The sequence below is a fragment of the Pezoporus flaviventris genome, unplaced genomic scaffold (assembly GCF_033815535.1).
Source record: "Pezoporus flaviventris isolate CSIRO_AGI_PZ_B2104156 unplaced genomic scaffold, CSIRO_AGI_Pfla_v1 ptg000007l, whole genome shotgun sequence".
Lineage (NCBI taxonomy): Eukaryota > Metazoa > Chordata > Aves > Psittaciformes > Psittacidae > Pezoporus > Pezoporus flaviventris.
Window position 1 is genome coordinate 65,265,844 of NW_026892555.1, and position 25,448 is coordinate 65,291,291.

At 47.5% G+C, this 25,448-nt stretch overlaps 1 protein-coding gene across 3 annotated transcripts; it reads left to right on the forward strand.

Annotated features, from left to right (window-relative positions):
- Nucleotides 1–2,696: 2,696 nt before the first annotated feature.
- IRX4 (iroquois homeobox 4) lies at nucleotides 2,697–12,704 on the forward strand. 3 transcript variants are annotated; one of them, XM_061449015.1, is made up of 6 exons: nucleotides 2,697–3,466; nucleotides 8,164–8,322; nucleotides 9,144–9,395; nucleotides 9,957–10,063; nucleotides 10,942–11,264; nucleotides 11,420–12,704. In XM_061449015.1, the coding sequence occupies exons 2-6, from the start codon at nucleotides 8,278–8,280 to the stop codon at nucleotides 12,172–12,174; spliced, it is 1,482 nt and encodes a 493-aa protein (XP_061304999.1). In that variant the 5' UTR covers nucleotides 2,697–3,466; nucleotides 8,164–8,277; the 3' UTR covers nucleotides 12,175–12,704. The 3 variants fall into 3 exon arrangements, with proteins under 3 accessions (XP_061304999.1, XP_061305001.1, XP_061305000.1); XM_061449017.1 differs by having other exon boundaries at nucleotides 8,257–8,322; XM_061449016.1 differs by lacking the exon at nucleotides 2,697–3,466 and adding an exon at nucleotides 3,548–3,743.
- Nucleotides 12,705–25,448: the final 12,744 nt, after the last annotated feature.

Below are 25,448 nucleotides of genomic sequence, written 5' to 3' on the forward strand. Positions count from 1 at the left end.
CTGGTTCCTATTCATGTATTTACTACGTTCTGAATTATGTCGGCTTTCCCGTGAAATTATTCTAATTATGTAAATCATCTCAGAGATTTCATGATTAAGCTAATGTTCTTCTATGACCTCCATAGTATGCATGAGTTAAGAGACAAACATTAGTATATTATTACTTGACTAGGTGTGGTTTAGTAACCTCTACAGGAAAATCAAGGCAAAAAAGTAAGCTAGCATTTTCTCCTACCTGATCTCTTAGACTGTAGGTCTTCAAAGAAGAGCCACAATGCTGCAGTAATTGACACTAGAAATTAAATGCTATTCCCTTTCTGAATGGAAATATGTGGTGCTATCACCAGTGCTGTTTGTCTAATGACATGGAAAATTAAGGGGTTTAACCACTTGATGTCTTTTAATAATGGCCTTTTCACAGCAGAGATGGCATTGATCTAGCTACAGAAATGGGAAGAATGCCAAAGAATGCCAGGACAGACAGGACCAATCCCATTTCTACAGTGAAAAGAGCAACTTGTAATAGTTTAAATATTAAAAATGGTTGAAATCTTAACATTAATGGTCGTTTTCAGAAAGAGAGGGAAAAACAAAATCTTTAACGTCACAAACATCAAACTCTACAAATGCTCTTCCAGCCATAGCCCGTAAAACTTCGGGAGTATTCCCCAAAACTTCTCTGGTTCCAAGCACTTTCCCAGATGTATTAGTGACCAGTGTTCCCTCTGTGCTTGTGCCCATCATGCCACTATGCTTGACCTGCCTGCATGTCTCCTGGGATTCCCACTCCACTCAGTTTGGTCACCCTCCTGACTGGCTAGGCCAGTCTTTGTTGGAAAGCCATTTTGTTTTCTGGTGTACGCAGATCAAAGTGGTGCCGGGCAGCAACTTCTGAGGTGTGCTGGTGGGCGCCACGAGCAAATGGGAAGAGGCAGCCTCAAGGTTCTGCTCTTCTCCTTTCACCATCGCTGAAGTAATAAAACATGTTGATCTCATGGAACTGAGGTTTCACAGTTTCACAGTATGCTAGAGATTGGAAGGGACCTCAAAAGATCATCTAGTCCAATCCGCCTGCCGGAGCAGGAACACCTAGATAATGGCTATAGGTTGCTATATTTCAAAAGGTACACATTCTTTTTTGATAGTAGTGGTAGCCATTAATATAAAAAATTATTTTCGAAAGATGCCTGCTGCCCCTGAACATAGTAGCACATTTCAAGGGGGGGCAGCTGCATTCAGCGGGGGTCCCGGACCCCCGAAGTTCATTTGGGCCAGAGGAGAGGTGTCACCTCCGAGGGGAGGATGGTGTCACCCCATGCTCTAAAACAGGAGTTCGGTCAGTGGGACGGTGTCCTGGGCTGAGGCGGAGAGTTCCCCCTTTAGGCCAGGCGCTGCCCCTGGGACTGGTCCGCAGCCCCGCAGCGGGCCGGGCTGGGAGGCCGCCAGGGCCGGAGCACGGGACAGCGCCAACGGGGCTGGCCTCTAGGCGGAAGGAAGGGCAAGCCCAGATCCGAGGGGCAGGGCCGCAGGCAGCGTTCCCGGGTGGGAGCTCCTCGGGACATCAGGGAGCTGAGCGGTGCCCGCGTCCCCGGCCGTGGGTCCCCCCTGCCAGGCCAGGATCGGCGGACTCCACGTCGCGGCGGGGTTGTCATTCGGCTTTAAAGTGCAAAGGCTCGCTGCATGATTGGCTTTCTGTTTACAAGTGCAGATCGGGAGAAGGCTCACGTTTTCTCTCTCCGTGCCGTCTCCCCGCCTTGGAAGCTGCAAGGGCAACCCGAGAAGGAAGAAAGGGGAAAGAGGATTTCCCAGTTTCAGGGTTCATCCTGCAATTACCCTGTCGTTGCAGTACAAGGCGCGGCGTGTATCGAACATTACGAGCACGGGTCCATGCAAATGACACGGCCATGAAAGAGCCCTGGCAAGAATAAATCTGTCGATGTACAGATGTTCCCCATTAACATTACTGTTCAGCCTTGGTGGTTACGGTGGGAAGACACCGGATTAAAAATTCCCGTTGCCACCCCACCTCTCTTGAACCTCTCTCCCAACACCTCTTTGTCTTCGCTTAACTCGGTAGGATATAATATTCCCTTTTCCTCTCCTCTGCCTTATTGAGATGTCTGTCGAGGCTTACGCTTTCAAATAGGAATGATATTGATCCCTCCTCCCCCTTCTGTCAATCCCGATTTGTCCACTTTTCCTGCTGAACAATTAAGAAAAGTACGGGCTGCGCAGTAAAACTTCGCACACACCCGGCCCCCGCGGGTGCCTGAAGTGGGTCCTGGCCTAGGGGGTAAGAAGACAGAGCGGGCAGGGAAGGGGCAAAAGCGGACAGAGCGGGGCTGCACACCGGGAAAGGCGTTCGGGACAGGGAGCTCGCTACCAGCGAGCCCAGCCTCAGGCTCCAATAGCTTCCCCACAGAGAGCGACGGCAGCCTGCGACTGACACCGGACGGGACGGGCGGGCGAGCGGGAGGCGCAGGAGGACGGAGAGGGTAACCGGTAGCAAGCGCTCCTGCACTGACCTGCCCGCTTGGAGGAAGCCCCGGTGTTGGACAGCCCAGGGCGAGCTGTGGACCGGGCCCCGGGGCGTTACAGGGAGCGGGTCCCTGGTGCCGGGTGCTGCCGCACAGCCTTCCCCTGACCCCCCCCGGGGGGGGGGGGGGGGGGGGGGCTGGCCCACGCAGCCCCCGGGGCATCCCCGGAGCTGCCGGCTCTGCCGCGCTGCCTCGGGGCCCCGAGTACAGCTGCACCCGGTGGGTGGCCAGGTGAGGTGCCCATCTCCTGCGCGCAGGGCTGGCGCTGGCGTCCCAGCCCGCCTCCTCACCCGGGAGGGAAACAAAGGCGGCAGGAGCGGCGGGGAGAGTTGCTGCAAGTTTAGCTCCTCTCGGTCGTGACTCGCAGAGATAAATGGCAGTTCAGAGGTGCGCGCGGTTAATCAACGCTACGGCTGTCTTACAGAGTGTGCAACCCGCAGATCATTAGGTTAAATGGAGGACATTCGTGTCCTTCCAGAATCAATGCAATTATTGTTGGCAACAAGGACAACTATCGGCGTGGCAGCACTAATTTTACTAACCTGTTATTAATTACGGTGTCCCCCACGCCCCAGACGCCGTTTATAACCCGCGGAAGCAAGCGAGTGCTGGCTGCTTCTGGTTTAAAACGGGAAAAGTTGGAAGCGGAGTGCCTGGCCGCCTTGGAAAGTGTTAACCGGTGGGGCAGCGTGCGGCCGGCGGAGCTGCTCGCACGCACGTCACTCTGGTGCAGCGCGGGGGTAGCGAGGCGGCGGTGCCGAGGGACCGGCTGCTCCGCGCCGCTCCGCACCGGTGCCGCGCACCCGGACATGCCCACCGCGGCCCCCCGGATTCCCCGCCACGGCAGCCGGCGCGGGCGGGAGGAGAGGAGCTCTGCCATGGCACCGCCAGCGCGACGAGGCTTTAGCTGGAGCCTGGCGTGATCGCAGGTAAACATTTTATTTTTGTTTTGGTGGTGCTGCTCGTGTGTGTGTCTCTATGGAAGCGGGGGGGTGGGTGGGAGCGGTGGGGTTTATGCCCCCCCCCCCCCTTCTTCAGAGCCTGCTTTAGCAGCTGAAAACGAACTGCTGGAGGGAAGAGAAACTACCTGTGATGAATCACTTGGCTTTGTGCAATCTTTACCTAGGACAGAGGGCAATGTATTTTACCATATGTGTGTTATATCTTGGGAAAGGGGTGTGGATATGATGTTCAGCGAGCGCTAAGGTAAGGCATCGAGTCAAACTTTCTGGATTTTAAGGCAAACTTTCAAAGGCACAGAATGTGACCTTGCGAGTAAGAAAGTTTGATCTCCGCAGGGCAGCGTGTTCCAGCTGTCCGCTGCCAGAGTGCCCAAAGGCTTGAAGTGCCCGCGGCTCCGCGGCGCTGGGGTACCGCAGCTGGGACGGGAAGCCCTGGACGGGCTTTGCTTGGCTAGTGAGAGCGCTGTCGCTGCAACGAGCAGGTAAAGGCGTTTGTAGGGTCCTCCGATCCGTGCGGCAGCTGCCTGGGGCGCGGCGATTGCTTCCATTGGGGAAAAGTTTTGTGTGTGTGAGCATGTGTGTGAGAGAGGGAGAGCATGTGTTGGCTCTAGTTCTTAAGTGCGAAAGTTAATAAATACAAAGAACAGAATGAGTATGTGAGGCCTTTCTGCCTTAATCTAGATTGTTTGCCAAGGGGACTGGAGAATTGCAAAATGAGAGCATTTAAAAGGGGTAGCTTTGAACTACTGTTTTTATGAGTGGCTGTAATCGAGGCTAATTAATTAGCGGCGCCTCCTTATGCAACTGTCCGGTTTGTCACCACAGCTCCGTCGGCCACAGCGGGGCTCCGCGGGTCGGCAGCAGGAGTTCGCTGTCCCTCCACTCGGAGTGCGGGAAATGTGATTGCACCTCAGATGGGCTCAGGAAAAGAAAAAAACCCACAGTCGTATTTACTGTCGATAGCGACTTTGCGGGAGCTAATCTACTTGAAAATGTTGCAGGCTGCCTTCGGTTCCATGTCACATCCCAAATGGGCAACATGTAGAGCTTCACAGCGTTTGTCAGGCGGTGTCAAGGTTGCTTTAAATCTGGAAGGTGAAAACAAAGCCAAGCAGACTGCATGAGCTCGCTAAAGTCTGTATAGCCCATAAGCAAATTCCGTCGCTGAAATGTTTCCAGGAGTGGCAATAACTCCTCCAAAAGAGAAGGCGATGAAAACGCAGATAGTAAAAGTGTAGCTGCATAAACTTCCTCCAGATCAGGTCCCTGAAGACGTCCATCAAAGCCTTAGTCCCGAAGAGGCTCTCGGGTTTACCTGCTGTGGCCTGCTCCAGCACCGCAGCGTTTTCTCCTCGTTCTATGCTTTTGTGATAGAACTTGTATGAACGTTGGCTTCATGTTCTGGGAGAAGAGAAACCTAACACGCTGCGATAGGTTTGGTTGGGCTTTAGCTGTAAAATACCTGCTTGCCAGGGTGTGCAGGCTGGCCCTCGCAGGATGGGAACTCTCCCTATTGATCGCGGTGGGTTTCCTCTCTAAAACTTTGGAGAAAGCAAATTGGTACAGGAGAGGGGCTTTGGCAAGGATCAATTTTTATTGCATAGCAAAGACTTGCATTTTCCAAATGCTAAAGGATATAGCCCACAGCATTAAGCGTCTTTGCGTGGATTTGAACAGTGGTACGTTGTTTATGTGTGGGAACCACAAGGGTTGTTTTGAGTCATTGTGGGGCTTACTGCTTGTTTGTACTGGCACTAAAAATTCAATATGAAATACAGTTGTGTGGAATTTCTTATCAACAAGGGGCCATTATTTGTAGATTGTAAGTGAAACAGGACTTAAATGCAGGAGGAAGATGTAATGTCAGCTTTTAGCGTTTAAAGTTATGAAGTGTTTAAGGTTATTAAGCTTTCCTCTTGTTGTTTTGTTTTGATGGGCTTTTTTTAATGACTGCTTTCTAGGGAATACAGATTGGAACTGACACAGAGCTGACCGGGGGTAAAGTAATAGAGCAGGCAGTCTGCAAAGAAAAATGACAAATAATTATCATGATTAATACAGGAAAGTTCAGTGCAAAAATGGGCACCGGAGTATTTGCATGGCACAGTGAAAGACAACTGGGATATAAAAATAGACAAGGACTATAAATATTGAATTTCACCTTGTATTTTAAAGTTTAATAGACTCATCTAAATATCAAAACCTGGAGTGTTCTGTGGGCCACTGCGGAGTTGACATCTGCGGTATTATCAAAAGAGGGAAGGAAAAGAAGAGGGGGGTGGGAAACAAACCACACCACCGGGACATCTTCCAAACTGTAGCCTGGAAAACTGGGAGGACTTCTCCAGGCACTGCTCTAGCACTCCCAGCTAATTATAGTGCTTTACACCGAGCTACTCTTGAGATAAGAGCAACTGTTCTCTCTCCTAGCACCGGTGAGTTATACTCTAGGGCTTAAATATCCCCCCACTGCCTCTTACTTCCCCCCCGCCCCGTCAGCGCACTCCGTGGGGGAGGCAGAGGAAGCGGCACCAGAGGCTTCGTGCAGACCTTTGTGCAAACACTGGGTGCCTTTTCTTCCCAAACAATACCACAGCCCCTCAGCACCTCGCAGAGGAGGAAGCCTGTCGTAGAGAGTAACTAAAAGTATCGTTGTATCCTGGCAGCATCGGGGAAGCACGAGGAATAAAAGAGCGTTTCTGTCAAAGAAACCCAGTGGCTAAGTTAGTAATATTCCCTGAAAAAAAAAAAAATACTAGCATTTCAGGTGAGGAAAGAAAAAGCACTTTCTTCCCCTGCAAAAAAAAAATCAATGGAGAATTCCAAACCGATTATTTATGTCACTTGATTCCCTTTTTCTATACGTTTCTCCCGGCTACAGATAGTGAGCTGTCAGGATAATTTGCATGTAGTGTATCTGATATCTTTTATTTGCAAACACTCCAAAGCGCCATAAAACGCTGCTCGTTGTAGTCTAACTCAATCCGAGAACTAGTATTTTCATCTGTAAATTAAAGCAATTACGCAGCAGATATTATATTATGTGTACTGTGGTCTCCAGATAGTCATCAATCACCCTCAATCGAGCTGTCAGTGTGGGCAGATTCGTTTCTGGGAGGCAGTCTTCCAGCTGGGGAGAAGAAGAGAACATCATCATTAATTAGAGTGTGACCCTGGGGCTATTCACATGTCTGAACCCAGGAATCTCTCTGAGCAAGTCTGCACACCACGGAGCAGCATTCAACTGCACCAGCAGCCCGGCTTCAGCCTCGGAGCTGACTCCGGAGCTTCCTCCACCCGCCCGACTGCTGACTACTCGCCCTGGCCCGGAGGTAGCTGGCCGTTGGGGGGAGATTCTGGGGCCGCCGGACGGCGGAGGTGGCCGAAGGGCCCCAGCGTCTTCCTCCGACGGCCGCTACACGGAGCCTGCCCCGCTCCTGGTGGGATACTGTCTGCCTGGGGCAGGGGCTTCCTCAACACCCAAAATATAGGAAGGCTGCTGGCAGCGGCGGTGTGTGTTGGGAAGGAGAAGGGGGTGATGGAGGTGAGACCCTTTTTCAGCCCTTCTTTCTCTCAGGGAATCCCGGGGAAGTACCGAACCACCAAGGAAGAGGTGGATGCTCTTGGGTGAGAGACAACAGTTGACACCTTTGAGGTGTACTCCCTTCTCCCTCCACTCTCCCTCTCCTCAGTCCAGCTGTGTGCACCTCTGAGGCTAGGCAGGCTGGCTAGGGCCCTCGCCCAGCCAAAGGTTGGCTTTTCCAGCAGGGCTTTGCGATGGGATCAAAGCAGTTCTAACGTGAAAAGTCACGTCCTTTCAATCATTCCCCGGAATACGCTTGTAGGGTTTCCTACCTGTAATCACACGTCGGGAATAAAAGCCTAAAAGCAAAGCAAGGATTGCCATGTCATGTGCTTTATTGTCAGCGGTAGCGCTAATTTTAACTGTTGATTAAATCTTAAATGAAGACTCAGTCGTGTGTCCCTTCATATGTCTTGTTTATAATTGAGACTAATTATTACTGTGGGGTGGGAAGAAGCAGCTGCTCATTAATTAATTTCTAATTAAAAGTGCTTACCAGCCCTTCAGTGACTAAGGAGGGTGGGGGAAATCTTAGCTAATACAACATTGATCCTTCAGATTAAACCCAGTCCTTCCCTTCCCCGCAGAAATCCATGGAGATGCTGAAGGCAGCCTGTGACAGAGAGCTTTCCAAACTTTCGCTCCTGTTAGGAAAGGTTTCTCTCCTGTTAAGAGGGATGCCGAGACTCTTTTCTAAGCCAGGGGAAAGGGTCCCGAAAATGAATGTTAAACTTCCAGGCAGGTTAATCTGAATAGGTTTTGCGTGACGTCAGAGGCTCGGCTCTTTTAAAACAACGTGCTTCTGAACTGATGTATTTTCATCGCTTTTGTCTCCCCCCCCCCCCCCCCCTTTTATTTTTCCGTGAGTGCAAACTAAGTATTTCTGCCGTCATGTTTGACGGAGCCCACGAGTAACAACAATTTTTGTTTCGTAGGTGTAGAGGGAAAGGTACTAAAATCACTGTGCATCTTTTTTATTGTTAGTTTTCCCCCTTCTGTTAAAAAAAAAAAAGGAAAGGGAAAGAAATTTTAACATTTCATGTAAATAAATTAAATGTGGTTTTCTGCTTCGTCCTATAAGCATCTAGGGACCTGTGGTTACCAATCAATTGGTACAACAGAGCAGAGCCAGGCTGCAATAGCGTGCAGATCAGACGTCTCGCCTTGTTTCTAGATAACCGGGAGCCTCTGTACCATGTCATATCCTCAGTTTGGCTATCCTTACTCCTCTGCACCCCAGGTAAGAATGTTTTGTCTGACAGCGGGAACTGATTAAATCTCAGCCCTTGCTGATGACTTCCGCCGGGGCTTAGGGCGCAGCGGTCCTCCCCAGGGTTGCGGGAGCGGTACCCTCGCCGGGAAGGAACACGCGTGATTTCGGGTTTTAAGGGGTGATAATGAAAAGGGGGAAAGGTTATAAAGGTGCGAATAGTGAGCAGAGAAGCTACAGATATCCCCCTCCCCCTGGACCCCAGCGCTGTTTTTCTCTTTCCCGATTAAATACACAGTTTACCAATTAAACACTGAAGTGCTGAGGTCCGGACCGTGGGAGCATAATGGAATATTCTAAACCAGCAGGTTAATAACAGATGCGTGCGTGGCTGCTACAAACTCGCAGTCAAAATAAATATGCATGAGTTATTTGGGGGGTGGGGAAAGGTTAAAAAACGCAGATGGGAAGCGTGCTGCAAGGGGAAAAAAAAATGGTGTAAACCCAGCCTTGAGAGAGCGCACCAAAAAAGTTAGGTGTTTTTTCAATGCAAAGGGCTGGAGCGACGTGGTACAGAGGATTAAACGCCCAGAGCCATGGGGAGGGTGGTGGTGGTTGTTGTTGGGGTAGACTGGTAAAATACTTGCATCTCTGCAACCTCCAGTTTATGCTGATGGAAGTAAAACGCGGAAGGGGGGGGGGGAGGCAGGGGGGGTGACACCCCAAAGGCGAGACCTGATAAGAAATAACAAATATAAACCCGAACTCGGTTATTTTGGGCAGTCGTCCCCTGTCGTCGTCCCCTTCCCCAACTCCCCGCCCGCGCCCAGCGCCGCTCTCTTTCCCTCCAGTTCCTGATGAGCACCAACTCCTTGACGACGTGCTGCGAGTCCAGCGGCCGGACGCTGGCCGAAAGCGGGGCGGCGGCGCCCGCCCAGGCGCCGGTGTACTGTCCGGTTTACGAGAGCCGCCTGCTCGCCACCGCCCGGCACGAACTCAGCTCCGCCGCCGCCTTGGGGGTCTACGGCGGCCCCTACGCCGGGCCCCAGGGATATGGAAACTACGTGACCTACGGCACCGAGGCTCCCGCCTTCTACTCCTTGGTAAGTCGCCCCTGCGGCACCGCCGACAGACAGTCCTCATCGCGCATCCCCGCTTCCCCGGGAGCGGTGGCCGCTACCCTTCCGTGGTGGGGGCAGCCCCAGGCGCTTCTTCTCCTCCTCCTCTTCCTCCCCCTTCCCCGCAACATCCCGCTCCCGCCGACCGGCGCTGCCAACCCCGCGGTCATTAATTATTCAAGCCCTGCGCGGATCTCACGATATCGCAATTAAAAGTCGTGCCTGACCCTGGCGGTGGCGGCCGAGTGCGGAGGGACGGCCCGGGAGGGTAGTTTGGGGGGTGGGGGTGGTCTCAGACCCCGGATAGTCAAAAAATGATGCACTCATCCCGGCCAGCCTTAGGGGGTTTCCCCCCTTTTCTTTTCCTAGCACCTTAGCAGCGCGAGTTAATCTATTGATCTCGCTGCTCGCCGCGGCCAGAGGGCCTTCGGAAAGATCCTTCCCCCACTCCCCCCTTTTCCCTATATCCTCCCAGTGACTCCGGGCGGGGGGGCCGGTCGGTCACCGCGGCGGGGGCTGAGGGCGGCGGCGCGGTGTCTCTTACAGAACAGTTTGGAGACGAAGGACGGGAGCGGGTCTGCGCATGCGGGCATCACCCCGGCGGCTGCCTACTACCCCTACGATCACACCCTCAGCCAGTACCAGTACGACAGGTAAGCAGCCCATCCTCCTGCCCACTCCCCGTCCCCGCCCGCCCCGCCGCGGACCTCCCTTCCCGCAGCCCGGCATCCCCCCCCCGCCCCTGCGTGCCGCCTCCGAAGAGCCCCTTTCCCGCAGGGACGCAGGCGCGGGATCACCGGTCCCTCTCCACGGCAGTGGACTTGGTAATTATCTTTTCCCTGCGCGGAGGCAGGCTTAGGCGCCTGGGCATCCCCGGTGCGTGTGTTAGTTTTGAACCAGCACAAACCCACGTACACACCGTTCGAGGCTCGGAGGCCCATTGGGTGCCGATGACCTTTCCTGGAGGATGTGCATTAAATATTCAGTCACAGCCCAGTGTCATCTGCGCTAGGTTCCTACAATTTCAGGAACAAAAGGGTAGGAGAGATTACCAATAAAAGGAGTAGGGGGAAATATATTTCTATTAACAGTTACACCCTGGGGTCACCCAGATATATTCCGCTTGGGAAGGAGTGATCAAACCGCAGGAAAGCGGGATTTCTGTGTGTTTGTAAGCTGCTAAGATTTCCCTGCTGCCTCAAACGTTGTCATTGACTTCACCACCAATAAAGGCAAGGTGCTTTACCACCTCCTGCCACCACCACCACCGCCATGGCACAGTGGGGATTTGCATGGCCCTGTGCTGCTGTTAGCTGAGCCCTTCCTCGGCCTGAGTTCTCGAGGCAAGTTGCCCTCTTAAAGCTGAGCTGCTCTCGCCAATTTCCCCCCTTTCTGGTCCATCCACCTCAGGGAATTCCCTAGGCAAGCAGACAGTGCCGGGGCCCTGGGACCCTGCATCAGACATGGCCAGAGGGAAAGTGGGGGGTGAGGGCTTCGTGTCATGCTGCGGGTTTGCCCCTTGTGTCTGCAGGTACGGCACGATGGACGGCGGGACGCGGCGGAAGAACGCCACCCGGGAGACAACCAGCACGCTGAAGGCCTGGCTGCAGGAGCACCGCAAGAACCCCTACCCCACCAAGGGGGAGAAGATCATGCTGGCCATCATCACGAAGATGACCCTCACCCAGGTCTCCACCTGGTTCGCCAATGCCCGCCGGCGGCTCAAGAAAGAGAACAAGATGACTTGGCCCCCGCGGAACAAGTGTTCCGACGAGAAGCGGCCCTACGAGGAAGAGGAGGAGGAGGAGGAAGAGGGCTCTCAGGAAGAGGCGATGAAGAGCGGGAAAGCCGAGGGTATCCTGCCCAAACCAGGCACTTAAGGCCTCGGCCGCCCGCTCGCCCCCGGGGCGGGCCTGGCCCCGCTGCTGGGGGCGGCCGCGGGCAGCGCGGCGCCGGCAGTGACCGTGTGTCTTGTTTTTGCTGTCCCTTCCCCTGCCCCCACCCCGCAGAGCCCACGGGCAAGGAGGAGAAGGAGCTGGAGCTCAGCGACCTGGAGGACCTGGACGCCGCCGAGTCGGAGAGCTCTGAGTGCGAGCTGAGGCGGCCCTTTCCGCTCCCGCACCCGCTCCCTGGCGGCAGCCACCCGCCGCGGGCCGCGGAGCCCCCAGCCAAGATGCCGCAGCCGCCGGCCGCCGCCGGGGAGGAAGAGGAGGAAGAAGAGGCGGCAGCGGGGCGGGCGCGGAGCTGCCTGAAGCCGGCGGCGGAAGAGTGCGGCCCCGACCCACTCGGAGCTAGGCAGCGCGGCTGCGAGTCCAAAATGTGCTTCCAGCAGGGGCAGCAGCTGCTGGAGGCGAAGCCCAGGATTTGGTCCCTGGCGCACACCGCCACCTCCCTCAACCAGGCCGAGTACCCCTCCTGCATGCTGAAGCGGCCCGGGGGCTCGGGCACCGCCGCCGCCGTCTCCGCCCCGGTCAGTGTCATTGACAGGCACCAGGATTCGCCGGTCACCAACCTCAGGAACTGGGTGGACGGGGTGTTTCACGACCCTCTGTTCAGGCACAGTACTTTGAACCAAGCCCTGAGCAGCACGACAGTATCCTGGGCCACCACCAAAGGAGCCATCCTGGAAACAGGCGCCTTGGGACGCGCGGTGGGGAACGGCGCCAATGTGCTCAAGGGACAGCTCTCAAACCTGGCCCACCATGACTCAAACAAAGAGTTTCTGGCCTTTCCCAAATCAGGAAGCAAAATGTTTTGTTCCTAACAAGCCCGCCGAGGGCTGGAGGACTTTGGAGCGCTTGAAGAGTCAGCTACACTGAAATGAGACTTGCAAGAGTTTAAATTTAAATATAAAACTTGTTTTCTTCTTTATTTTTTTTTTTTAACCGAGGATTTAAAGTTCAGTTTGCTCAGTTCAACGGACAGACTTTGGTCATTGCTGTTCTGAAGAATTTCTCCTGGCTGCGACTTTAAGGGATCAATGTCGTGAAAGTAATTTAATTCCATGTCCAAAAAGCACGTGCTATAGCGTAGACCTACTTTTAAAAGTTTACATCCGAAAGTTTACAAACGGGAAATTTTAATTCAGATTTAATTTAAGGCATGCCAACATTAGTTATAAAGACTTTCTGAGAGTTTTTCCTCCTGATTTCCTTGTTAGCATATAATTCACAAACAGCACTTCTACTAAGTTTACACCTGCTGCACAAATTTATCTTGAGAAAAGAAAAAAAATATGTTAAAAGGTATGTTCACTCCAATAAATTGTCTGTTTCAGAGGTAACACAAGTGGTGGCGTTTTGCATTGGGCAACAAAACATCTTTTAGGGATCAAAATTCCACTTCGGAGCCGGGCCCGGTAATTCCAAGGACTGTCAACAGGCTGCAGGGAGAGTGCTACAGCGTTGCACTGTCGTTGTAGCAAGGATCCGCGGGAGGCATGCTTGGATTCTCCGCGCTTTACCGCGGAGTGCTGAGCCCCGGCAGCCACCCGGGCCGGTGGGGTGAGAGGGAAAGGCGGGGGGAGCAATTGCTTCACATGGAAAATTTGCTCTTTTAAAGAACCGTTTTAGCTTCCCGGCTCCTCCGCCCGTATGGGGAGTCGCTGATCCGCCATGAATATTTCAGCACTTCAGGACAGATGCTTTACCGTTTTGACATTAAATAGAGTGCAGCCAACAACGAGGGGGGCGGGGGATAGCGCTCTCGACGTGTGATTCAGGAGCATTCGCAGCCCATCCACCACACAGATACCGGGCGTATAAATTACATCCCTTCTTTCCCCAGAAACAGGAACAAACTTTGCTGATCCTTGGATCGGGAAAGGGGGAGAACTGCTGGAAAACAAACTGCGAGGCACTAGCAGACCCCGCCTTAACTAGGCCGCTCTAACCCCCACAGAGCTGCTGCGCCCGGCGCCACGGGGGATAACAGAAAGAGCCCCAGTGACCGAGCTGACACTGGGCAAGCAGAAGAGACTTTCTTAACCCCAAGCCTCCTCGCCAAACCCGCTCCTGTGGCTCCCGTCGTCCCCCCCCCCCCCCCCCCCCGAAATAAATAAATAAGAATACAATGCGGTATATATATATGCAAAAATAAACGTAACCGAGACAGCACCCAGCCAAAATATAGCCCACTCCAGGTCACAAAGTTTGGAGTGAGACCTGTTAGCGCAAGGACTGAATAAGGGAATCCGGGTGTGGAGATCAGATCAAGCCCTTCCCCTCTCTGGGAGCAGCAGTAATTGGATTGTATCCAGTCATATTCCCTGTCATTGTATTGACTTTCGCTCTCTTGGATGATATTATCGAGATCACTGAACCCCTCTGCTGATCTGGCTGTCAAAAGGCTCAGACAAGAGCCCCCGGCCTGGAAAACGTGCATCAGCCGAGATAATTTGAAGTGAAATTTTCATTTTGACAGTAAACCCCTCAATTTCTAAAGGCTCTGCACCCGGACAGCTCGGTGGCAGGGGGAGGCTTTACAGAAAGCCCATGTCTTAAACTGAAAAGGGCAAAAGAACTCGAATTAGTTGTAATAGATAAAAGGGCAAAAATAAAGAGTCAAGGGTACTTGACAGTAATAGCGAAAGTGGAGTCTCCGGGGAGCTGCGATCTCAGCTAAAGGCTGGGCCGGCAGGAATTTTAATGCAGCCGGGGCGGCCGGCGAGCTTCGTCTCTGAAACCCTTTAGACAAAGCAAATTATTTTCTCAGCCAAACTGAGGAGGTGGGGATGAAGGAGGAGAGGAAGAGGGAAGGGAGGAAAGGCGAGTGTTCAGCCTGCCCTCATTGGCGGAGGCAGGAGGGATCGGGGGAAAAATCCCACCGCCTTCTGCGATGGTGGTTTTAAGGCTGGGAGATTTGCGTGTGCAAGCCTCTCTGCGTGTGCAAGTGCCCGGCGGGGACATCAGATCTCCCTCTGGCTGGGCTTCGGCTTCCATGCGATAGAGGCTATGGGGGTGGGAGAGGCTTCGTCCTCGCTGCCCCCCTTGCAACAGCCGAGTGTGTGTGAGTGTGCGAGGGCCTTAGACGTGTCCCGTGCTGGCGGAGCGCCGCGTCCCCCCCGCCGTCACAACCCGTCATTGCGACGCGATGTGGTCAGCTCGTCATTTGGGAGGCAGCCCCCGCCCCTCTCCCTGGGGATTAAATGAAGGTGGTAACACTGAGGGCAAAACACAGCCACGCTGAAATACCAGCAGCCAAAGGGACAGCGGGTTAAACGTTTACCCTTTCATTTCCCCGTCACCGCCGTTATAAAGCAAGTTTGAGCAAGTCGATGCCCGTTGTACCACCGAAACAGATCGATTGCCCCCGGGCTGCGGCCGAGGCCGCGGCCGCGCAGCACCGGGTCGGCGGCGGGTACGTGCCCGCGGCAACGCATCTCAGCTCCTGGGGTGGGACCGTGCTCATCAGGGGGAAGGAAAAATGGTTCTTGCTTTGGTACACGAACCTTATCTTTGGATCAGCTGTCAGATGCAGTGGCTTTTCAAAAAGGTTGCTTTTCTTTTTTTTTTTTTAAGTGTGAACAAAAGTGTGAGAAATTAATTTTGCCATTTGAGTCAATAGCACAAGTCAAAGATCAGGTTCAGCTGCTTTAGAGGAGGCTACGGGGCTGAAAGGGAAAGCCGGGCAGCTCCTATGGCTGTGCAAAGCAGAAATATAAAGGCTGACTGAGAAAGAAAGAGGGGGGGGGAGGTGGAAATCATAGAGAAACGGCTTGAAACTGAGAGACTCTAAATCATTCAGCCATGGCAAATTCAAACACACAAAGGAGGGGATGCTAAATTAACAGTGCTTTTTACATAGAGCCCAAATAAAACTGTAATCAGCGACGCGTTACTTTTCATTAAGCGAGTTTGACAGGAGCATATTCAGCCTCGACAAGGGAACAGGAGCGAAGAAATATACGGCTCTCCCAGCCCGAGTCATAAGATAATTCCTTAAGCTCCATTAACAACTCTTAGCCGCAGGAAATGGGCTCCCTGAAAACATCTCCAAATCTAAAAGCTTTATCGACCTCTCAAACCTCTGCTGATGGTTCTATTTTTTTTAAAAAAAACTTAGAGGCGAGACGTCCAGCAAGGTAATAGACTTTGACACAACACCTTCTTAACTAGAGAGAGAGAGGCAGGCAAAACGAGACCTTAAATGATATTTAAAAGGCAGCCAATTAAGATTTAAAATGATTGTCTCCTGAGATTATGCATGCGATTTATGTCATCTACTTTTTTTCCCAGGCATGCATGCAAAATTGCAATGGGACATACTGCCTGTTCCTTAAATAATAATAATAATAGTAATAATAATAACAGTAAGAAAAACCACTAGCAATTAACAATCTGCAACTATCCCATATAACTGTAAGTGCTATACTAGGAAAGGGCTGATGTTTGGGTAGCCTGATGGTAACACACCTTACAACAGACAGCTAATTTATAAGTGCCTAATTAAAAGATAGGTGAAATGATTCACATATTTTCTATTTACGTTTAGGAGCTCATTTCTTTTTATCTCAAGTGTATGTTTGACTGTTGAAGTTGTATAATGGGTTCACAGTCACAGGGCCCAGTGTAGTGGCTTCTTCTCATCAGCCACATGAAAAGAAGTGTCCAAGAAGACTTTGTATGGAGAAGACTGTGAACATTACATATTTTGAAGGTGTAATGGTTCAGAAGGAGACTCTTAGTGCAGTCTTTCTGATATACTTTTGCCTTTTCCATTTAAATCTGACCTTCAAATAATAAGAATGCTTGGTTGTGTGAAAATGGACCCAGTTAAATGACAAGAAAAGAGTTAACGCTCATATTTACCATTTCATGCAGAAATCCTAGAAAATGCAAGAAAATATTATAACTTGCTGATTTTGTGAGGGTTTGGAAGTTGTTTCAACAACTGTGATTTGTCAATGAATGGGGAGGAAAAGGATCAGTCAAACTCTACTGTGTTTTGACCGAAGTGTTTAGGCACCCCCTTAGATGAAGTTAGTACTGTCTATAAAGTGATGAGTGCAAGCCCCACATCTCTTCCAGTTTGTGCATGTAAATTTGTGCATAAAAAAGTGAAGAATTTAATGGTCAAATTATATTTTTATATTTGTCCTATAAAAAACCCTGTAATGATTGTGCTTAGCCTTAAAGAGAAAGCTATTTTAAATGGAACCGCTAATGGCCAGAGCACAGACCCTGAAAGGGTGACATCTGGCATGTTTTAATTCACATATACTGACAAAGAGGCTGTGAGGTGCTCAGGACTTGTTGGGAGGGTTCTCTTCATATTCCTTGTGAAATAACATCACTGCAGAAAATAATTCCAGATTCGTAGGCCTGCCAGAAAGCAGCTTTAATATATACACCAACTACACAGGTCTGGGGGCAGTTTAACACACAAGCCATCACTCTCTCATACTGTATGACTATATAGCAAAACCTTCATTTGGTTGGGAATTTGAAGATACATTTAACATAACCTGAAGAACTGAGGGAAGAAGAAATGCTTGGGAGCAATTCAAAAGCAAAAGATGGTTAAGTGCTTCCCTGTGTCCTCCTGCCCCATTGCAAAATGGATCTGATTTCAAGGAGGAAAGAAAGAAGACTCCACACAACCTAGAGAGAGTGCATGTATGCAAGCTTCAGTGGTATTCTGCTTTCCACAGTGGGGAACATGGTCCGGGCATGAGAACTGTAACTGACCTACTTAGAAGGCTCAAGAGCTACTTTTTGTCCATCCCAGTTTAAGGAGAGCATGAAAATGAAGGATGTAACTTGAAGGAAGCTGTTCACTTAATGCTTTTTTTTTTCCCTGACACAAATGCATGAAAAAATTATTTTTTTTCTCACTGAGTTAGCTAGACAAAATGAGGGCATAAAAATCTTTTCTTCTTGGTTTTACTTCTATTTGCTTTCTCCAAATCAGCATGTCATTACTTAAATTCTGAAATGGATGGATTTCAGTTGCAGTTGGTATTTTGTCAGTGGTTTCCATGGGATCATAATCAGGCTGTTTTTCAAAGAATACCTCAGAAATCCTTTCTGAAATACTGCCAAGGATGATGGTGGCGATGAGATGTAACTGAGTAAACACCTCTCTCCAACATTATTTCTCTGATTTATGTTTCTTATGAAATGTCAAAAATCAAACAATTAAAAACAAAGTACTTGAGATCTCATCAAATACTTTCCCCCATGTATTCTATTGTGAAAAATGATTAAAACACTTCCTAGAAGATGAACAAACCTGAATAACCAACAACTTACCTATGTCCTTACGCTAAGAAATGTGCTACATCAAAAGTTGATGCATCTTCTAAAGCTTTGTCCTCTATCATGGTATTTGTTGATACTGGGCTTGTAATGATCTGACAAGTTGTTCGGAGTAAGTTCTGTTGTCCTCAATCTGAAGGTGCTCAAGGAACTAACAAGTTCACTGTATTAGTGTTTTTGCCAGGGAGAAAATTATTTAGAATGCAGGATAGTGCCCAGGGAATGAGCTAAAGGGGAACACTTTCAGGGTAGGAGGAGTGCCCGTAAAATGAGTGAAGAGAGGAGTTCTTGGGAATCCTTTGTGAGCATGGTTTCTTCCTCCTGCAAATGGGAAAAATGACCAGCCAGACCCTTATAGAAGGTATGTAAGACACAGCATAATGTTTTGGTTCTGGCCTGGTTAGGTTACAACACACGAGCAAGAGTGCTGTATGTGACAGTGATGTCATATAAGTCAGCCCTGATGATGTCACTTGTTGGTAGCCATATGGATAGAAAGTTTTGGGGTTGGGGCTTCATGTCATTAGGTTGCCCTTTTTCTGAACATACAATCTATCATTTTCTCACTGACCTTGTGACACAAATGGCCAATGGCATATTAAGGAGAGGAGGTAGAAGCTGGGAACTGTTGCTGTCACAGCAAGTAAAGGTGATGGATAACTTTTAGAACAATATCATATCTGTGATCAAGTAGAGATAACAGTGAGGTTTTGAGTCTTATTTGCCACAATGTCTGGTGTACACAGTTTCATTCTCTGGCTATAGCCTTCACAGAGAAACAAGTGACAACCTGCTCACTTAAAGGAGCAATCTCATAATCTTATAGGTAAAACAGATCTGAAACCAGCCTGGACAGTTTTGTAGTTGGTTTACCACAGGTTTGGCCCTCATTAGCTGAAATAAACAATAAAAAGGTAAGGTTATCGATGTTGATTTCACTGGAGAAGTAAGGTAGAAAAGTCTCACCATGACAGGATACTCACTAGAGGCAAAGGAGCAGGGGACAGAATGTTTTTGTAATAGGAATTGAAGCATTTTATTATGTCTATGCATTAACCTAGTAGAAATTTCTGCCCTTATTTACACCAGATTTAGTCAGCTATAACTCAGTTTAACTTTGTTAGAGTTTCTCCATATTTACAATACCATATTTGACAGAAGGAAAGATACTTGTGCATGAAACTGACTTGGGTAAACCCCCTGCTGACACAGTTCCTGCATGTAAACCTGAGGGTTAAGAAGACTCACAATGTGAAGGAATGCTATGTAACTGGTTTAGATTAAGGATTTTAGGCATATAAATGGAATGCTTTACTGAAGCAGGCCAGTTCAAGTTATGTTACTTCTGTATTGAATTGAAGCAAATGGAATTGACAAATGTGGAGGCCAAAAGTCAGATTCCCAAACTTATTGCCAGGTTTACTTCAAATATTTATGCTAAGCCTCTCCTTTCTGACACAGGAGAGAGAAACATCAAGAGTTTCCTCTTCATGTTCATCCACCTGGATGAAGACAAAGCCTCTGCTGGGTGACAGACCTGTGAGGGAAAGAAGGAAATTTGCTCTTATCCCATCTGCTGCCACACCACCTAGTCAGTACAAAGTCTTCAGATGCAACACGAATCTGTGCTTCTGCTCTTTCTTTGATTTTTTTCTTTCCTAGGAGGACTGATAAAAGAGAAAGAACAATCTGGTCGAAAGAAATGTCCTTCACTTGAACCAGGAGTCAGAGATGCAAGCTCTTACCTATCACTGTGGAAGGGAGGCACTGTTGGTACTGGGCTGAATTCTGCAACTGTGAGCAGCCATGACATGAAAAGGCATTCCTGGAAACAGCCACTACACCTATTCTACACATTTAATGAAGTAAAACCTTGCCAAGATCCTAAAGTAAGACTTTTTAATTAAAAGGAAGGACCTAAAGCACTCAAATGATAATGCACTACAAAGAAAAGCAAGAGACAGTGCCAATTTTGCGAGTTGTCTGAGGAGTAAGGAACTTACTGTAAGAAAATGCTCAGATGATTCTGAGAAATGAACCTTGTTCCATGGTAAAAGCAAAACAAAACGACATGAAGAGCAAATCCTGATCCCAATCTGTGCACAAATAAGATGCACAAACCAAACCTGAATTTTCTCCCAATACACAATATCCCATCTTCTCCTGTTGTGAATCTCTGTTACAAAAATGAAAAGGTGAAAAGCAAGCAAGCCAGCTGTAGTGGTTTAAACCCGGTCAGGCAACTTGTTTACTCCCCCCCCCCCTTGCCCTCCCCCTGCTCCCAGAGGGATGGGAAGGAGAATCAAAAGAATGCAACTCCCATGGGTTGAGATAAGAACAGTTTAGTAACTAAGGTATAACACAAATCACTACTGCTACCACCAATAATAATAATGATAAAGGAAATAAGGGAAGAGAATACAACACCTCACTACCAGCCAATCAGTAACTCACCCCCCAAGCCCGACCAAGCACCGACTGATACCTCCTCCAACCCTGCAGTCTCCCAGCCCTTCCGGGTAAATCTCAGTTACATCCTGGGCATGACGTGCTGTGGTATGGAATAGCTCTTTGGTCAGTTTGGGTCAGGTGTCCTGTCTCTGCTTCCTCCCAGCTTCCCTCCTTCCTGGCAGAGCATGAGACTCACAAAATCCTTGGGCAAACCAAAACACCATTGTTATCATCTCTGTTCCCAGGCCGAAAGTCAAAACACAGCACTGCATCAGCTACCAAGAAGGAGAAAAATGACTGCTACTGCTGAACCCAGGACACCAAAGAAAAAGATAGAAACTGAGTTATACATCAAGAAAATAGAATTTCCTAGTTTCTGGAAGTGACAGAAGTCTGGGAGAATGGGATTGCACATGTGCAGTATGGGTAGAATGAAAGCAAATGTGATTGATAAACAAATAATGCTGCATTCTCTTGAAATGCTCAGCAGTGCTTCCAACAAACACCAAATTCTTGCTTTTTAAAAGGCCTTACTTAAGCATACACAATTCTCATACCATCTTTCTCCAATTAATAACAACCAAACAAATAGGCTTGACATGGTATGTGCGCGGTAGTACCATACAGCTAATTTATAGCCGCCATTAATTCAAAGGTGTGGTTCCTCAATCCTGAGGAGCATCAGCGGGCCAACTATATCACTGCAAGTGCCCAGATTTTAATCCAGACAAACTGTATTACAGTATCAGTCTGGAAATGACTCACAATGCATGGGGAAATCAGTTTGTTTACTTTACCATCCTCTCTAATCAGTCTCCCACAAGGAAGTTTTGGTTAGAGCCTGGTGCTCTACCCTTCAGAGTTGATCTCCCAGCTGATTATAGCTGAACAAATATTCCAACCCTTCACAAAGTAATACCCCAAGCTCTTCACAATTTAACTTAAGACCTGAATGTTGAAGAAGATGCTTGTTACTCCTGAGTTTGAGGGACCCACGGGGAGGGCACAAAATGGTGTGTCTTGAAGCCTTTTGAATGCTACTCCGCTTCCAGGGCCGCTGAGAGAAAGGATGCAGTCCACTCTTGATCAGCTGTGAGAAACTGCTGATGTTCTTCCCTTTGTCTAATCCCAGTGGTAAGGCAGATAGTGACAGAGCGGATCGAGGACATTTTATTTTGTGATGCATCATTTACAGGAGAGTGGTGAAATGCAATGTTCTGTTCACGAAGAGCATGTTCCCAAATTTGATACAAAGTCAGCTGAGCACAGGAAGAGATTCTGCAGACCAAGAAATAACAGGAGCTTGCTGTTTCCCAGTGAGTGGCTCTCAGTGGAGGTTATGTATATGAGAGAGTCACAGAGGTACAGATGAAGAAAGATTCTTACAAAGATAGCTGCAAAGACTCCTCTTTCAGGCATACATTGTTTCAGCTGGCATGGCACTGGGGTTGTTATTTTTAAGCAGTTGAGACTCTAGATGACCAGAAGAATGTGACGGAAAGTATCATTACAGAACCTTCATTGCTGCTGTCACAGAGGTAGCTGGCTGGTAAACAGATAGCTCTACAACTAGGACAATGTTAAGAAAAGGATGTAAGGAAGTGTTTTATTTTCATTCCATTGCTTTTAACTGCTATAAATTCTTCAGACACTGAGTCGTAAGAAGACAAGGTTCTCAGCCTTCATCTTGACTCATCCTGATTAATGCTCTGCCAGAAGGAAGTAATATATTAATTGTTTGTGATCTGGAAAAGGATAAGTCCCTGACTTTGCATATGTTACCAAAACTCAGTTAGATTATGCTGTCTTAAAGGCAGGCTTTGGCACAGCTCTCATCAGTGAGATTTCCTGGACTCAAGAAGGATGTGTGGCCATGATTATTGCATTCAACTTCAAATAAAGGACACCTCCTTCTTCAAAGCTAGAGCACAGAGACTGAATACACTCCACATGCAGATTCAAGTGCAGGATAAAACAGAAGATACTTTAGTGCAGCATACCGTGTTACCAAGTCTTTCTGTGGAAACAGTAAGCCCATTAGAGACATAATTTAAGAAATAGAGAGAGAATATGTTCAGTGAATGCACTCTGCACAGAGACAATATATGCTCTTAATCAGTAACACATTTTCTAACAGCTTCAGCAATGACAGGCTGCCACATGTTTTGGGAGTTTGGATTAAAGGCTAGGCAATGCTCCGAGAAATGGAGTTAATCACTTTTGACCATTTGCTACCTTCACTTCAGAGCTGTATCTGCAGCACATTTCACTATATGCTGCTGAGGCACTGTAAAGTGGTTAAGCAGGTCCTTTATCCTTCCTACATCTGGGCCTTAGCACTTCCATAAATAACACTGTGGAAAAACCTTTGCTCAAACGAGATCAGGGCATCCCTTCTTTCCTTTGTTCCTCTGCAAGGTCCTGAAGCTTCTTATTCAAGAAATTGTCAATTATGAAAACTCTATCTGTATGAAATTTGCTTAAAAAACCTAGAAGTTCAGTATTTTGTTAATTTTGAATGCTGTGTTCTCCTGTCTGTCATTCCTGCCCACCAGATCTTGATTCTTTTGAAGAGCATAAGAATCACAGAAGCTGCTCTCTCTCAAACCATGACCCATCATATATACAATTTGCTTTAAACAGCATGGGAACTGAACTTGCCTAACGTATGCATATACAAATGCCAGTCAATCATGATTGATATTGTTTAGTGCAGTTTGCCAGTATTACGACTACAGGCAGATAAAGAGGTGAGATGATAGTAAATCAGGGTGGGATTGTTGTGCACTAGGAAAGCTGCATGATAAATCCTGCACAGTACTTTATATAATCTTACTGAGTTTAAACAATACCAGTTTATTGTTTACTACAATTATTTATATTGTTCATATGAAGAAAAAACAAACCAAATGCATAGTCTCAAATACTTGCATGTACATACATCTGTAAGCAGAAATAGAGGTGTTTCCACTGGGCATACTAAACCTTCTGAATTTTTTTCTCATTCTTTAAGTATTTGAGCTTGGTCCCTAACATGTACATGTCAGCAAAACCTGAACAAATATCAATGAGTTGAGCTGCACACTTTAGCTGTGATCAAATTCAGTTCTATTTTTATTAAATTTAAGTATGGCGTAAGATAAAAACTATCTGTATACTTTAATACACATGGACAGACACACATATTTACAAAGGTTGCTTAAGTAGTCTTCTCATTTTCCTTCAAAGTAAGTCCCCACAGGGTTCAAATGACATATGGTAAGAATTCTTTTAAGGTAATCATATAAGAAAAACCAAGTGGATGTAAATACGTGGTTGTTGACTATAAGATCAAAGGTCCCCAGTGAGTCTGTTGTGAACACCCAGTCCATACTGAAATGGGGTTTATTCTTTCTAATCTGTTTTTTCCATTTTGTACAAGATGTGTGCTTTCCATATAAAAGTAAATGTGCATGTTGAGTGAATTAAAGTATGTGCAAGTTGGGTGAAAAGATTTCTGGTTTTGAAAAGAGTTAGAGTAAAAATTCCTACTTCCAAATTTAGGATCAGATATTTTAAAATACTAATTATTTTTCTATTAGAAACTCCCAAAGTAATAACTAGAATACAATTTGTCTTCAGTGACAATAGTCCCACCTAAGGCAAAGACACCAGCTACTTCAGGTGAAAGTGGAGGCTCTCACTTCTCACCATTGACATGCTTGTTTTCTTTTTTAGATTTCTTTGAGGATATAAAACAGTAGAAAAGAAGATGGGCATTTATGCTGCCATTTCTAATCATTTTTCATTCTTTACTGCTCATATTCTAATAATTAGCACAATTCAGATGCAACGATGTTTTAATGCCTTTATGTAAGAGTATTTACACTAAAAATGTTTTAGATAATTTAATTATAATGAAAATAATCAAGAAAGCATTAAAAATTCACATAATTTTCACACAAAAGCAATTTTATCGTGGACCTGTAATACCATCAGTTCCGCTATTACAATTTAAAGATTTGATACTGCAACACTTTTTGACCAAAATTCTCACAGATTATTTACTCTTTTGGCATTTTCACATGCATAAGAGATTCACAGACTATTTGTCACGATAAGTTTGATTTTCAAAACTGGGTACTCAGTTATTGCCTGGAGTTTTGCTAGGAGTTTTGCTGAGCCCCGGAACACAATCCCCCATGGTGGTGCAAGCTGAACTTAGTCAGATTAACAATTTGATTCTACAGAACAATAATCCTCATGAAAAGATTTCTTCAAATCCTGGCCCATCTTTTTCCAAGTACAGCTTGATAAGCTGGAAGCAGCAGTTTGGGAATCTGAGGAACATGAATAGCCAGAGAAATTCACTCTTTATTAAAATTAGCTGGATCCTTATATATTGTTGACTTTCCATTACATATGGCATTGGTATTTGACAGTTACACACTGTACATAATTAATTTAGTTCTTTTCCCCATAACGAACATGACCTGATTGTAATTTTCCCAAATTAGATCATTTTTCATAATTAATCATCATATCATTTATGTGAACGATGTCAAGCTATGGTTTGTCTACAAATGCAGAGCTGCATCTTCTGTTATGTGTGACTGACCATGTAAATCAACTTCCCCACCCCTTCTCTGGATACCCTTAGCTTTATAAATGTGAGCCAAGCCAAAAAATATTTCTAAGGCTTTGAAATTTTAAGGGAAAGCAGAGAAGACTTGAAGTAAAAAAAGGCAGCAGGCACAGGAAATTTAGGACGGCTTCTGCTTTTCCTGTCATTATTTGCAAAACTTATCTTTTTTTTTTTTAAAGGATTCTGTTTGATTATACTCATAGAAATTAGATTAAAAAATAGCTTGGTTTCTTTTGGACACCTTGAAGTCAATCAAAGCACATGATTTTAAGCATTTAAAAATACTTAAAGGCTGCTTTGGAGTAACTAAAACAGTAACGGAAGTGTCTTATCCTAAGCCAAAGGAAGTATGTGGCTAACTGCCTGATTTTAGATTCTTATTTTTAAAACTTAAGCTTTTTCAGTGTGCCCCACAGAGAATTTGCTCCTGAACAATGAAGAGAGTAGTAAACCCAGAGGCAGATGAGTGTGTTTCACCTAATCAGCTTGAATCCACAGCCAGTTGGAAGAGGTGTTTCCTACGGCAGGTCCTCTGACCTCCAATACCCTTGATGGGTCAGACGAATCCTACTCAGGGTCTTGCTGTGAATTTAGGCAAGTACTTTTCAGGGTTTTCCTCTTCGCTCGGTATTCCCTGGCGGTTATTTCATTCTAACATGTTGGTCATGGGTTCAGGCCTGACAGAATGTAGGTCTGTTTCTTTGA

Bases quoted from the DNA above. Each gene is read 5' to 3' on its own strand.
- IRX4 (XM_061449015.1), top strand. From the start codon at position 8,278: ATGTCATATCCTCAGTTTGGCTATCCTTACTCCTCTGCACCCCAG. The intron at 8,323-9,143 runs GTAAGAATGTTT...CTTTCCCTCCAG, and splicing joins CTTACTCCTCTGCACCCCAG to TTCCTGATGAGCACCAACTC. The intron at 11,265-11,419 runs GTATCCTGCCCA...CCCACCCCGCAG, and splicing joins GAAGAGCGGGAAAGCCGAGG to AGCCCACGGGCAAGGAGGAG.